Source organism: Orcinus orca, chromosome 1 (assembly GCF_937001465.1).
Source record: "Orcinus orca chromosome 1, mOrcOrc1.1, whole genome shotgun sequence".
Taxonomy (NCBI): Eukaryota; Metazoa; Chordata; class Mammalia; order Artiodactyla; family Delphinidae; genus Orcinus; species Orcinus orca.
In genome coordinates, this window is record NC_064559.1 from 41,996,445 (window position 1) to 42,010,779 (window position 14,335).

At 51.1% G+C, this 14,335-nt stretch overlaps 1 protein-coding gene across 1 annotated transcript; it reads right to left on the reverse strand.

Annotated features, from left to right (window-relative positions):
* Nucleotides 1-1,369: 1,369 nt before the first annotated feature.
* BATF3 (basic leucine zipper ATF-like transcription factor 3) lies at nt 1,370-13,932 on the reverse strand. The gene is made up of 3 exons (XM_033438058.2): nt 13,767-13,932; nt 10,286-10,390; nt 1,370-1,868 (listed from the first exon to the last, which is right to left on the reverse strand). Exons 1-3 carry the CDS (start codon nt 13,842-13,844, stop codon nt 1,683-1,685), a joined length of 369 nt encoding a protein of 122 aa, XP_033293949.1. The 5' UTR covers nt 13,845-13,932; the 3' UTR covers nt 1,370-1,682.
* Nucleotides 13,933-14,335: the final 403 nt, after the last annotated feature.

Here is a 14,335-nt window from a genome sequence, read left to right on the forward strand (position 1 = left end):
CTCGCCTGGACTGTGAGGTCCTGGCAGCCTGGTGAGGTGCTGACAGAAGGTCACACCACAGTTAGCCACCAGCTGAGCAGGACCCTGGCATGGCGGCAGCCTGACTCTATCAACTACAGTGGATCAGCAGTCAGATCCCCTGGCGTCTGCTTCTGGTTCTGCTTCTAACTCAGAGGTGACCGTGAGCAATCCCCTCTCCCTTGCCACACACCTCAACTACAAAGTCAATGGATGAGGCTGGATGATTTTAAAGTGTCTTGTGCTGGGAATTCCCTGGGAGTCCAGTGGTTAAGACTCCACGCTTTCATTGCCATGGGCCTGGGTTCAATCCCTGGTCGGAGAACTAAGATGCCACAAGCCACGTGGCTAGATAATTCCACCATCTCCCTGAAAGAGCTGTATTCAGGAAGCTTTGGCCTGGTCCTGCCAGCAGGCACAGGCCCTGTCTAACAGCAGCCTTCCAGCGCCTCTGACCAGGGAAATCTTGCCACCATCAGCCTGCGTGAGTTAGAAGACAGCAGGCCAGCCTCCAGTAAGCAGGGGAAGAAAGAGAGAAAAGAGGAAAAAAAGAGGAGGCTGGTGGGGATTAGCCTGTATGAATCCTAGCATGAGGTCAGCAAGTTCTTCACCCCTGGGAAGAGCTTTCTATTTCTTTTCTTTTTTTTTAACCATTTACATTTACAACAAAGCACGTTCCCTGCTGTTCCCATTTCTTGTTCCCTTTATGATAGGCTGGCTCCACTTTCCACAACTCCCTTGCTCCAAGAAGAAAGAGAATTGGGAGGGGATGGGATGCGTTCTCCCATTTTGCTTTTCTTGCTGGGACCACTTTCAACTTGGCCTGGTTCTGATTTTCCTGAAAGAATAGAGTTGGATGGGACCTTTAAAAGGAAATAGCTCCCCTCTCCTCATCTACCCAGATATTTGCTTGTTTACATAGGGGACAGATCTCCTCCATTCGAGTGTGATTCAGACTTCCATAAAGTACATTTGTCCCCTGATCCTATGACTACCAATGGAATGGGAGGTGACCCGGGAATATACAGAGCACATGGGAAAACCAGCCTGGAGTAGAAAATCTTCCAGGACGGTCCAGCCTGGGTGGGAAAGCTGACCAGGATGGAGGGTCACGCAGCGCATAAGACAAGCACGAGTCATGCCCAGCACACCCCTGCATGACCCAGCTGGGGTGGCAGGGGAGTCCCACCCCAAAGGTGCCTCCTCATCTAGCATGGATGTGACCATGGGGGAGATGACCAGGAGGAGAAGCAAGACCCAGGAGCTGCAAAACCACCTGAGGAGACAGGAGATGACCTCTTCAGGAAGAGGAAAGGTATTGTGTCTCTAAATTCTAAGAACTTGGCGAAAGAAGAGAAGATAACACCTTTATTATCCATGTGCTAGAGGAAATGATTCTGCACAAAAACGGAACCTACTAGCTGCCAGAGTGGATGCGCAGTGATTCCTGAGGATGGCCTCCCTGCCTGGATCCGCTAAAGGCTCTGAGTCAGGGGCCTGTGAGAGCATCATGCTGAGCCTGGGCTGCTGGGGACACGGCCCGGAGCTCCTAAGAGCTGACCCGGCCACAGGTCCCCCGGTACATGGATGCAGAGGGAAGCCTCTTCCCAGGTGTGAAAAAGACCAACGCTCCTTGCTGGGCAGAGGAGGACCGTCTCTGGGCTTCACCGGGGCAGGCAGCCAGCCACGGGGTCCAGCCGCGGCACCGGCACAAAGTTCACGGGGCAGAGCAGCAGCGGGCATATCTTCTCGTGCTCTTTCAGCACCTCGCTCAGGTGCTTCAGCTCCTCCGTCAGCTTCCCGATCTCTCTCCGCAGCACTGTGTTTTCTTGCTCCAGGCACTCATACTCCTGGGAAGACAGAAATCAGTCTTCAGCATCGGTTCTGAAACCCTTCCTCTGTCCTCCGGGCAGATCTAACCCCGGCCACGATGCTCACCTCCTTCCCTGAAATCTTTCTCATTAGCCGCCTCCACCACTCAGATTTGTTTGTTCATTTGCTTCACGTCTCTCCCCTCCCACCAGGATGAGGGCCGGGCTTTGTCTTCTGAATCATCTTTATTATCTTATTTATAATTGACATAAAATAAAATGCACCTAATTTTAGGTGTATAATTTGATGAGTTTTGACAAATGTAAACACCTGTGTTGATCAAGACGCAGAACATTTCCATCACTCTGAGAAGTTCCCTGATCTCCCTCTGCGGTCAGTGACCCTCTCCCCACAGCCGCTGATCTGCTTTCTGGTGGTTTCTGCTGGGTTCACTGTTACAGCCCCAGCACCTGGAACAGTGCCGGGAACATAACACATGTTTGTCGAATGCTGAGTAAATGAATGAAAACACCCCTTGCCTTGGCTTTGCTCCAACACTCACCTGTTAAGCTTCCACTATATCGGAGTTTACAGAGGCTTAGAACTGCGGGAGATCAGAGAGCCCTTAGCCCAAACCACACAGTGCAGAAACCTTCCCTATGTAATTCTAGCTCCGACATCCAACTTGTGCTGGGCACTCTCTCCTTCAAAAGACAGTTCCTGCTATTTCTGAGCTGCTCTATTAGAAAGCTCCTCTTTGTACTATCCAAAATCATTCTCTCCTTTAAACCCACCCACTGGGCTTGGTTCCACCTATGGAACCACATAGAGTACATGCAATACTTTTTCAACATCACAGTTCTTGAAATGTTAGGAGACATCCCCATACCACTTCCCCTTAGGTATTCTCTGAGCCCAACTGCTTCAGGTCCTCTGAGTTTCTTGGGTTTCAGGACTTCTGGTTCCAACGCCCTTCGGGAGGCCATTCCCAACACACGTTCCAATTTGCCAGGAGCTCTGAGAAAATGTTCCCAACACACAATGCACGATTCTGGGGACGGTCCCGCCATTCAGAGGGCAAATGCGTGAGGTAGTCTGCTCTGGGTGGGACCCAAGGGCGCAGCCACCTAGCTCTGGGGATTCTCTCTGAGAATGCAGAGCAGTGCAAGCTTCGTCTGCATCGGCTGCTTCTCTGTTCATACTTGAACTACAACTGATACTTTGGCTTAAGGGTGGGCCTTACATCTGCTTCTACCGAATGTCGCCCTGTTTGCTTGGTCATCTGCCAGCCTAGCAAAATCTTTTTGAATATCGATTGTGTCAGCTCCTGGGTTAGTGATACCACACAGCTCTAAGCTGTCCGCTAACTCGATGAAGTAGGTCTTCCTTTTCTTCACCCAACTCATTAATAAGTCCTACAATACTCGGCCACTTGCAGAGCCCTATGGCATACCAACAGAGACCTTCTTGAGGCTGACGATCTTATTTGCATCTTGTTGAAATGTTGTTTTCAATCATTTCTAGGTTGATTCATATGGTTAGGCTTTGTTGAACCATGCATGCCATGCATTTCCTGAGCTGGGAGCCCAACCTTATTATCTTACCAGTAACTTTTAAGAAATAGTACTAAAAAAGTCTGATCTTCTTACAGGCCATGAAGATACATGCAAATTCTCAGCTCTGCCTCTTTACTAAAGCTGTTATCCTCAACTGGGCTGCCTTCCTGCTTGTGTGTGGAAGGTCAAGCCCACCACCTCCAGGAAGGCTTCCCAGATCATAGTACCTAATGGAACCACATCTCTCATTACGTGTTCTATTCAGTCTTGCATCATAGTCAATCTTACTTATATTAAATAAGGTTTCTCCCCAAAGATCAGAAATGTATAGCAACTAGGGGCCTCTGCTACCTTCTCCTGTACCCCTGCCCGACAGGCCCCAGTGCCAACATCTACGAGCTCAGTCACTCCACAACCCTCGCCCTTGGTCTCCTTCTCTTGCCCCCTGCCTTCCCTCCCTCCCACTCTAGGCACTTTCCTCCCTCTCAGAAGAAGGGCCCCAGAGAGGTTGCACATAGAGGCCATCAGAGCTATCTCTCTGCCTCCTGTCTTTCCCAGGCAGGCTCTCAGGGTGACCCGGAATACTCTCCATGGCAGCGGGCCTCGCCCACCCTGCCACAGGCTGAGCTGGGCCACTTTGGCCCCCTAGTACCCTGGCTGCATTACGCCTTCAGCTCTCCTCCAGGCCTACCACCCCCAATGCCCCAGGCTCTCCTCTGGCCTCTGACAGCTCTAGTCCGGGAGTCAGAATGCAGTCTCCCAATGCAGCAAGAGGCCCTCTGTGGGCAGGAAGGGTCTGGCTGGGAGGAGGGGATGGAGACCTAGGCATCGTGGGGAGCGCTGCCTGTAGCAAAGGGCTGAGAGAGGCCACAGCTGTGGGTAGTTCGTACATGCGCGCATGCGCGCACACACCCACGCACTCTCCACCCTGCAACTGGAAATTCTCTTCACCTCCAAGTAAAATGAAGAATACATTTGAATGGTTCCGATGAGCTAAGATTTTTTTTTTTTTTTTTTTGCGGTACGCGGGCCTCTCACTGTTGTGGCCTTTCCGTTGCGGAGCACAGGCTCCGGATGCGCAGTCTCACCGGCCACGGCTCATGGGCCCAGCCGCTCCGCGGCATGGGGGATCCTCCCAGACAGGGGCTCGAACCCGTGTCCCCTGCATCGGCAGGCGGACTCCCCACCACTGCGCCACCAGGGAAGCCCAGCGATGAGCTAACATTTTAACTAGATTCCAAAGAACAGAATTCTTCCTGTAGCAGAATATTCCACATGCCTTTGTATAGTTACTGAATGCTGTGGCAAGATGCTTCTGAGCTTCTGAGCTCTCTCTCTGGAAGCCACAGGGGCCATGCTGCCGAAGTCCACGGCTCTCCCCGAGCCCCAGCTCAGAAAGGCCACAGAGCTGCCTGTCGCGGGCCTCCAGCAGGCCCCTCGGCTGCCTTCTCCACAGGGACTTTCTCTTCTGGGATTTAAGTTTTACTCATAAATCTGCGGAGGGGCTTTTACTGAGCTGAGAGAATAAAAAGAGAAGAAGTCAAAATCTTCTTCAAGCGAGACCAGTTCCACAAAAATAAAAGAGGGAGCTGAGAGGGGAGAAAGAGGAGGTGAGAACACTGAGTGGGTACAAAGGGGAATAGTAAGACCCACTTCAACCTGAGGAGAGATTACCTGGACTTAACATATGTGAAAAAGAAGCCAAGAACATTAGATCCTTTGTTATTTCCAAAGAGATGATCAGTTTAGCTCAAATATCACTGACTTTCCAATCTCCTAACTCAGGAGGATTTGAGGTCACTGTGCTGCCTTCTCTGGGTATGTGCAGGACACAGTCACAAAGCAGAGACCAGAAATGGGAGGTGTGGAAATCTCTGCAAATCCCACTTCTGCCTCAGAAATTAAGCTGTCTAGGGCAATAATTCTGAACTGGGCCAATTCTGACAGTCCCTGGGGAACATCTGGAGCGGCTGGCGACAGTTTGGGTTGTCACAGCTGGGAAGGGGGCACTACTGCCCCCACCCCAACGAGGAAATAGCTGACCCCAAAGGCCAATAGTGCTGCGGCTGAGAAACCCTGGTCTGAGCTTCTAAAGAGAGGCTGATTGAGGAATGAGGTGCCGTCTGGGGAGTGATTCAGGGTCTAGGATGCCTTTGAGGCAAAGACTGGTAAAGAAGCTCAAGTGGGTACCAGGGACCAGAGATGATAACTAAGGTGGGAAGGAAATGAGGGGAAGGAAAAGGCCATCAGGAGGACACAGACCCCATTTCACAAGCGAGACAACTGAAACTCAGAGGTACAGTGGCTTTTCTGAGGTCATGCAGACTTGGGGCCTAATCTCTGACTTCAAGGTCAACTGCAGCTCTCAGGCAATGACAGCAATTCTGCTTTCGCTTGGCAGCGTCTGGGCCCAAATTTCCCCCCATGGTGGTTACCAGCAGTAAAGGGCTACGTGAGCTCAGGATTTTACCATAAGTCTATTCCCAAGCCTTAAGCTCATATACTTCCCAGCAGAAAAATTGTGTCACCAGCAAGGGCTGTACAAATTAGTGTCATCATCAGTTTCTAAACCCAGTGAGGACTGACATGAAGGATTCTCTTAGAGTATGCAATATCTGAAAACACCAGGGCAACACGTACCACAACCATGTTGCCCAAGAAAGTTGTCAGTTTGTGACATTTGGGGCTCCTGAGGATGGCATCGCTGCCTTCCTTTTCTGACTCAAAGTTCTTTCTCAGTCTTACACCTTTGGGTGCCTGGCTTGAACCAGTGTGACCCACTTCTGAGACATTTTCAACTGGGCTTAGAGACCTGGACTGTTTTCTTGGGTTCCCATTTGTGAATCTGCACCCCGGCCATGTGCCTAATATTCAGAGATGAATACGGGTCAAAGTCTCCATGAGAAGGGTAAGTGCCTTGAAGGGAAAACTCGAAAAGCCACAGTGAACAGCGAGGTGCACACTAGGAACTGCTTCTCATCACTGCGGGGCGACTTTTGGCAGCCACCGTCCTGAGGGGGAAACTCGGACATCTCTGAAGAGTGACCCCAGTCTCTCTCTGGCTTGGCCTGCTCAGCTTCTCCTCCCGCCCTGCCCTCCAAGGGGGTTCTGCCCTGATGGATAGTCCCCCGTCTTTGGGGATGGAGAGCTGGGGGAGGAAGAAGGCAGCTGAGAGACTTGTAACAGCTGGGACTGGAGGAGGATTTTCTGGATGTTGGAGGTGAGAGAGGCTCAAGAACTGAGTGGGCAGGAGAGGAAGTGGGAATTTTAAACATGTCTTGCTCTAAATATTACCCTTCATGGTGTTCAGGAAAGGCAAATAAAGAGCTTGAGTTACTTGGAGATATTTAGCAATGCTAGCCCACAGTATAGGATAGAGGAATTTATGGGATAAGGGCTTTACTCAAAGCCCTTTTTTTTTTTTAACATCTTTATTGGAGTATAATTGCTTTACAATGGTGTGTTAGTTTCTGCTGTATAACAAAGTGAATCAGCTATATGTATACATATATCCCCACATCTCTTCCCTCTTGTGTCTCCCTCCCACTCTCTCTATCCCACCCCTCTAGGCGGTCACAAAGCACCGAGCTGATCTCCCTGCACTGTGCAGCTGCTTCCCACTAGCTAGCTATTTTACATTTACTCAAAGCCCTCATGATGGGCTCAGCTCCCCAGGGAGTAGTGGGCAGTCGTGGCTACCAGGTGGCAGTTTTCTGTGCCCTTCGGTGTCTCCCCATGAGCTGGCCTCATTCCAAGTCTGAGGAGAAGGTTTCCATGCACTGTGTCTGGCTCTTACTTTTCCCAACCTAGATGTGTCCTGGGAGCCCCAGGGAGCCTGAGGGGCTTTCAGCTGTGACCCAAAGCAGGGTGCTAAGTCCTCTGCCTGCAGCTCACTGGAGCACAGTAACATTATTCATCACCACATTTCTTAACCAGACATCCCACTCTCAATATGTAGATGTTTCTCAAAATTTAAAAACTAGTCACCAAAGTGACTACTGACACCAGTGACCAATGACACTTGTGTGTAGCTAGTGACGGTAAAGGGTGGACTTCTGCTTTGGGGCCTGTGTATGGATGGAAGCACTGTCCTGGCCTCCTTGATACTATGTTTCCCAACAAAACTGGTGTTGCTGAGGTGATCTGCCAGTGGTGCATGACCCTAATCCATTCTTGTAGCTCCACAGAGAAAGAGGAGAAGGGCGTGTTCTTCTGTGGAGGGACTGGGTTTCAGATCAGTCGGCCCCCTTCTGGAAAGGGCAACTGGCACAGTTATGTTTATGGACAGCAGAACAAGCTAAGAATCCTATGAAGGGCCCTCCACCCACCATTCTAAGAGGGATTAGGCAGGAGTAAATGTGGCAAATCACCCCTAAATTTCCCGGAAATCTAGTTCATTTCATTATCACATCCAACAATGACAGAAATTGAGAGAGACCCATCTTTTTGTGACACTGTAGTAAAGTATTTATGTTTGTGGTAGGCAGAATAATGCCAACCCCCACGATGTTTACATCCAATCTCTGGAACCTGTGAATATGTTACCTTACATGGCCAAAGGGACTTTGCAGATGTGACTAAGCTGAATATCTTAAAAGAGGGAGATTATCCCAGATTATGCAGGCGAGCCCAGTGTAATCATGAGAGTGTTAGGGAAAGAGGAAGCAGAGAAGGAGATGTAACAACAGAAACGGTGTCAGAGTGAGGCAGGGTGAGAAAGACTCAACTGGCCAGTGCTGGCTTTGAAAATGGAAGGGGACCAACAAGCCAAGGAATACAGAAGCCTCTAGAAACTCGAAAAGGCAAGAAACGGATTCCTCTGCAGAGCCTCCAGAAGGAACGCAGCCCTGCTGACACCTTGATTTTAGCCCAGTGAGACCCACTTCATATGCCTGGCCTCCAAAACTGTGAGATAAAATAGATCTGTGTTGTTTTAAGTCACCAACTTTGTCATGATTTGTTACAGCAGCCACAGGAAACGAATACACTTTCCTTGAGACTCATGCCTCCCAAGGACAGGAATGAGATCTCAATCCTCTCCTTGTGACCCAGTGGCAATGCCTTGCCTGCAGTGGTTCTTGATAAATATTTGTTGAACGAATCTACTCGACCTTGCTCCATGAAAGATCTTGTCCAAGTCATTCAGTCACCTCCACACACATAATCACTTGGGAGTTAAAACCAGGTGTTCTCTAGTGTGTTTTGATATTGATGCATCTGGCTGCAACTAGAAGTTCCTCGAGAGGAAGGGTCCTGCTAGCACATGTGTTCTGAATATAGGGCCTTGCACTGACCAAGCCACAAGTCGCTTCTGGGGGTTATTTGGTAGCATGAAGCTAGAACCAGGCTTGCTTCAGGAGCAAGGGGGAGGGAAGAAAGGAGGCAAAGGGCACCCCAATCCCTCTGTGGAAATTTTACAGAACTAATCCCGGCTGGGACAGACCTTCCCTGACCCTGGTCTGAAGATCCTAGTCTCTTTCTACAGCCCAGACTTCCTACTTTCAAGAAAGAACGTAATATTTATAATCTATGGCCCTCTGTGAATTTTTATCAGTGGGTCACCTCTCCCTGGAGCCTGTGCATTCTAAATCTGTTCTCTGCTCAGTGTGAAGGGGTTTTTAGAGACTGTCATTTCCCCCTCATAACACCTCAGAGTCTCCTGTGCTATCAATGCCCCTCAGACTGGCCTTGCTGAGACAATCTATGGCCAGAAAGTGTGGCAGGAGAGAGCTGAACTAAAACCCTTAATATTCACACCAACCCTGTGCAAAGACAAGAGCATGGGAATGCCATCAATTCCTTGGACAGATCCTGGGATGCCTTCGACGTCGGTTCCCATGTCCTGACTGTGAGATTATGTGGGATTATGCACAGGGTTAGAGGAAAATGGAAGAGTTTAGAATAAAGCTCAGGTTCCTGATTTGGGTGATAAGATAGATGGTTAGTTAGCTCCATTAACTACAATTTGATGACAGTGAGAAGAGAAAGTCTCAGGGTGAACAGACACACTATCATGGTCATGCTGCAGCTGAGGAGCTGTGGCGACCCATTTGGAGGCATCTAAGCAGACGCTGGTCATGTGGGGTTAGGGCCAGAGGTCTTGGAGTAATCAATGCCTACCTGAGAGTAAGTGATGTTGGGAGCTGACGTTGGCAGAACAGATTAATAGATTAAGTCTTCCAGGGTGAGAAGAAAAAAGGGCAGAGTCTGAAAGCCTGGTCAGCACCAACTTTTAAGAAAACAGACAGAGGTAGAAAAGTGAACAAAGAAACTAAGAAAAAAGTGGTGAAGAGGGTCAGGAGAAATAGGAAACTGGTCTTTTAGAAGCTAAAGACCTTGAAAGAAGGTTTCAAGAAGGCGAGGATCAGTGGTGTCAGAGGAGCCAGCAAGGCGAAGGATGAGGGGACTAGAAAGAGGTCCCTGGACCGGGCAGTGCCAGGGCACTAGTGGCCTCAGCGGAGCAGCTTCTGTAGGAAGTGTGCATGTGCGTGTGTGCGTGTATGTGTGTTGGGGGAGCAGAAACGATACCACAGAGGACTGGGGAATAAACAGGAACTGAGGACATGGAGACAGCATGTCTCTTTTTAATAAGCAGGGGAATAAAAGAGGGAAAGAAAAGAAATGGGGCGCTAGCTTGAAAGGGAATCAGGATCAAAAGGTGGGTTCTTCATTTTGTAATAAAGGAAACGTGAGTGTGAGATGCAACCAGTGAGGGAGAAATGAAGACACCAGTGAGTGAAGATTCAGAACACTGGGCTGGAAGGACACAGCAGAACTAGACATGCATGTGGCCGAACTGGTGAGGACCAGGGTGTGACCTTAGGTCCACCACAGTGCAAGGGTGGAGGATGACTCCTTGCCGTGGCCCTTGCGTGGCTCTGCCCTAACCACACTCTCACCTCATGGAGTTTGTCAGCCTTCTGGGTCTGCTTCTTCCGGCTTCTCTGAGCAGCAACTCGGTTTTTTTCCCTCCTTCGGACCTTCCTGTCATCATCCTCAGGGCTCTGGGGGGGAAGGTTTGGTCAGGTGTGATGCTGAGGCCCCTCGCCTCACCTTCCCTGCCCTTTCTCTTCACCCAGCATTGCTTACGGAGCGTCACCATTTTCTTTGCAGCCACAGCAGTGCTTGCTGCTACATCAGTGGGGTAACAGTGGCCCCACGTCGAGGAGCACTCACCATGCGCTATGACTGTGCTAGCTGTTAACCCCTGTCGCCACCCTGAGAAATGTGTGGTGGGACCGCCATCTAAAAGATGAGGAATAAGAAACTCAGAGATGCTGAGGAACTTGCTCCAGGTATCACAGCTAGTAGCGGGGAGAACGGGAAGTGGAACTCAGGTCTGCTGGACTCCAAACCAACGTTCTCAAACCTCTCCCCTGCAGGGCCTGTGCCTGGAAGAGGTGTGGTGTTGGTGCTCATCTGAGGACGGGAAAGGCAGAAGGCAGCTGCTATCTGGGACTTGCTGTGGGCCGGGGCTTCTGCCACCACACACAAACAGGTACTTTTTTTTTTTTTTTTTTAATTTAGAAGATATCATTTAAAATTTTTAGTTGGTAAAACATCTACATAGTTTAAAAATTAGAAAGAATAAAACATTGAAAAGCAGACCCCTAGTTAACCACTTTGGTTTCTTGTATATAGGAAGCATCATTTCTAAAACATATTTCTAAAATGTTTGCAAACAGGTCCTTTTGAGACTGTGTACAAATCACCATTACGCTGATAACTAACTGCAACCACGGAACTCTCCCAACATACCACGTGATCCTGAACGCCACAACAAGAGGTTCCTTTGAACAATGTCTGACTGATGTTTTGTTTCACACACAGGTCAGGGCGAATGAGAAAGCAAATTTATGATGTGTCTTGAAAGCTCTTGGCTGTATATGAGATTTAACCAAACTTGGTCAAATCCTTCAAGAGTTATCCTGAGGGCTTCCCTGGTGGCGCAGTGGTTGAAAGTCCGCCTGCCGATGCAGGGGACACGGGTTCGTGCCCCGGTCCCGGAAGAGCCCACATGCCGCGGAGCGGCTGGGCCCGTGAGCCATGGCCGCTAAGCCTGAGCGTCCGGAGCCTGTGCTCCGCAACGGGAGAGGCCACAACAGTGAGAGGCCCGCATACGGCAAAAAAAAAAAAAAAAAAAAAAAAAAAAGAGTTATCCTGAAACAGGCAGGCAGAAAAATCCACCTACCATGGTAAAAACACTTTATCCAGTCATAGAAAACATGGAGAGGTGGGGCAGTATTTGCTTTCCAGAACCCTATGAGGAGACACCCGGGAAATACTACCTTTAAAGAGTTTAAAGGCCAAGAGATTAGTGGGATACAAACACAGGAAAGCTACTCAATTATTACTATTAATGGAAAGCAAATATTGATAACATAAAATAATGGATGTTTTCAGTTATCATTTTATCTGGTCTAATATTCCAAATAAGAAAAGACCCATATCACCTCCCCAAGTTACAGCAGGTAAAGAATTTTCAGCATATGCAAGAATATAAAGCTATGAAAGGACAAGAAGAAAGAACATAACAAATAGAAGTGGACTGGAGGCAGTGCTTAAGGGAACAGGCATAGAACGTTAAAATGTAGTCCCTTAGAGGCAAAGAAGTCTTGGTAGATATAACCGGAACACAACAGCGAGTGCAGCAGACAGAACTTTTAGCTTTAGAAATACACAGTTCCTGGTTTTGTCTCTCACTATCAATATGGTGTCGGGCAAATGATTTAAACTCTCTGATTTTTCCATTTTCTCATTTGTTGTGTGATTCATTCATTCCTTCAGCAAGTATTAACTGAGTACCTGCCATGTGCCAGGCACTGTCCTGGGCACTAGAGACACATGCCCTGAACAAGTGGTCAGTAATCTCTGCAATGATCATCCTAACAGCCCAATGCTTGGGGCTGCATAGGATAAAATGAGATTTTATCCCAAAGCTACCAGCGCATGGTATGCCCTCAATAATCTCTGTTAAGGCTGCTGCTAGTTTTTATTGAGTCCCCCATAGTGCCTGTCACCAAATCATGCCTCTCTGTTCATCATCAGAAATTCATAGGGCACATGAAGCAGTCTGCATTCCGCCCTGTAGGAGCAGACACTCCAACTGGATTTATCACCTATCATATTGTCATACCTGACAACCAGCAGAAACATTTAATCAAGATGGAAAGAGGGGGGGCTTCCCTGGTGGCGCAGTGGTTGGGGATCCGCCTGCCGATGCAGGGGACACGGGTTCGTGCCCCGGTCCGGGAAGATCCCACATGCCGCGGAGCGGCTGGGCCCGTGAGCCATGGCCGCTGAGCCTGCGTGTCTGGAGCCTGTGCTCCGCAACGGGAGAGGCCACAACAGTGGGAAGCCCGCGTACCGCAAAAAAAAAAAAAAAAAAAAAAGATGGAAAGAGGGGAGCAAACTGTTGAGATATTCATGTATTATTAACCACATCTCAATTAGTTCTCATAAATATCATGAGAAGTTGATATTGTCATATTGATTTTACACGTGGGGAAATTGAGGTTCAGAGAGGTTGAGCAAATTGCCCAAGGCTACTCAGCCTGTGTGTGGCAAAGTTCAGGCCTAAACTCAGATGTGTGGCTCTCTAGCGTCACCCGATGACATCCTGTGCCAGGCACCGAATTGAGAAGGGCATAACCATGAAAAGACTCAGTCCTAAAGCAGCAGAGCGGGAAGTTCTCATACTGCAGTCCCTGCGGGCAACTTTGTGTCAGTTTCCCCAGTACGCGGTTGTAAACGTGGTGGTGGACAGCGCACAGGACCGAGCGCCAGCCAAGAGCTTTCCACCAGTTCTGAGGGTGGAGTCCGCCTACTTCTGGCCCCTACCTCGCACCGCTAGGCCATTCGGGAGGCAGCCGGTAGATGTTGGGAGTGCCTGGGCACGAGTTTCCCCTTGTAGCGGAATTTCCCCTCTCCACACCTTGGCCCCCGCTCGGAGCGGCGGGGAAGGACCACGCGCTCCAGCGGTGGGGTGGCAGCCGGCGGCGGCGCATGGATGGCGACGCCCAAGGCAGCGGGGACCCCACGTGCGGGGGAGCGTGGACAGTGCCCAGCCCTACCAGGCGACGGCGCCCTCTGGCCTCTCCCCCTCCCAGGCTCAGGAGCCCAGTCACCATCCCGGACGCCCCGGGCACCGTGCGTGCGCGGGGGCGGCAGGGCAGAGGCGCGCGGCAGGGCAGAGGCGCACGCCAGGGTCCCTGGCCCGCCCCCGCGGCCCCCACACCGCTCGCGTCTAGCTCCCGCAGGGCCCTCCACCCTTGCACTCAGTGGTCGCCACACTGGAGCCCCGGCACCCACCTCCTCGCGCCCCCAGGCACGCCCACCCCCGCATCGCCCGCGGTCCTCCCCGAGCCTCTAGTTCACTACCTGCGGCTGCGCCTGGTTCCCCGGAGCCGCGAAGCTCCTCTGCAGGACGCTGCCGGCGGCCGGGAGCCCTTGCGACATGCCGCGCGCTTCTCCGGCCCGGCCCGCCCCGCCGCGCAGCCTAGCAGAGGAGCGGCCGCCCGGCCCGGCGCGCCCTGCACGCGGGGAGCTGCCTACCGGCTCTCTCCAGCCACCGGCATCCCCGCGCCCCAGCACCTGCCGGCCGCCGCCTCTGCCGCGCCCCCTCGGGCTTCCCGCTTTCCCGGCTCCAGCGCCCTCTGCGCAACGCCCGGGTTTCCCCACCCCCCAGTCCAAGCCCGCCGTCCTTCCCGTCCTCAAGTCCGCCCCGCCCCCTCCTCCCACCCCCGCCTCGTTTCCTCCTCTCCCCGCCCTCTCGCCGCACCTCGGGGTCCCAAATACCACCCCTGTGGCAGCTTTCCGCTGGGGCCTCACTCTTCGTGGAAGTCACGTGGTGACTCCGAAACCCGGGAGGGAGCGCGAAGCCCACCCACAAGAAGCGAGGCTGGGCAGGTGGGGGTCGAGGAGGTGCGGCGCAGCTTCTGGGGTCTTTC

Coding starts and splice junctions, on each gene's coding strand:
- BATF3 (XM_033438058.2), bottom strand. CDS start 13,844: ATGTCGCAAGGGCTCCCGGCCGCCGGCAGCGTCCTGCAGAGGAGCTTC. Junction 10,391..13,766: donor GGAACCAGGCGCAGCCGCAG/GTAGTGAACTAG, acceptor CTTCCCCCCCAG/AGCCCTGAGGATGATGACAG. Junction 1,869..10,285: donor AGGCTGACAAACTCCATGAG/GTGAGAGTGTGG, acceptor CTGTCTTCCCAG/GAGTATGAGTGCCTGGAGCA.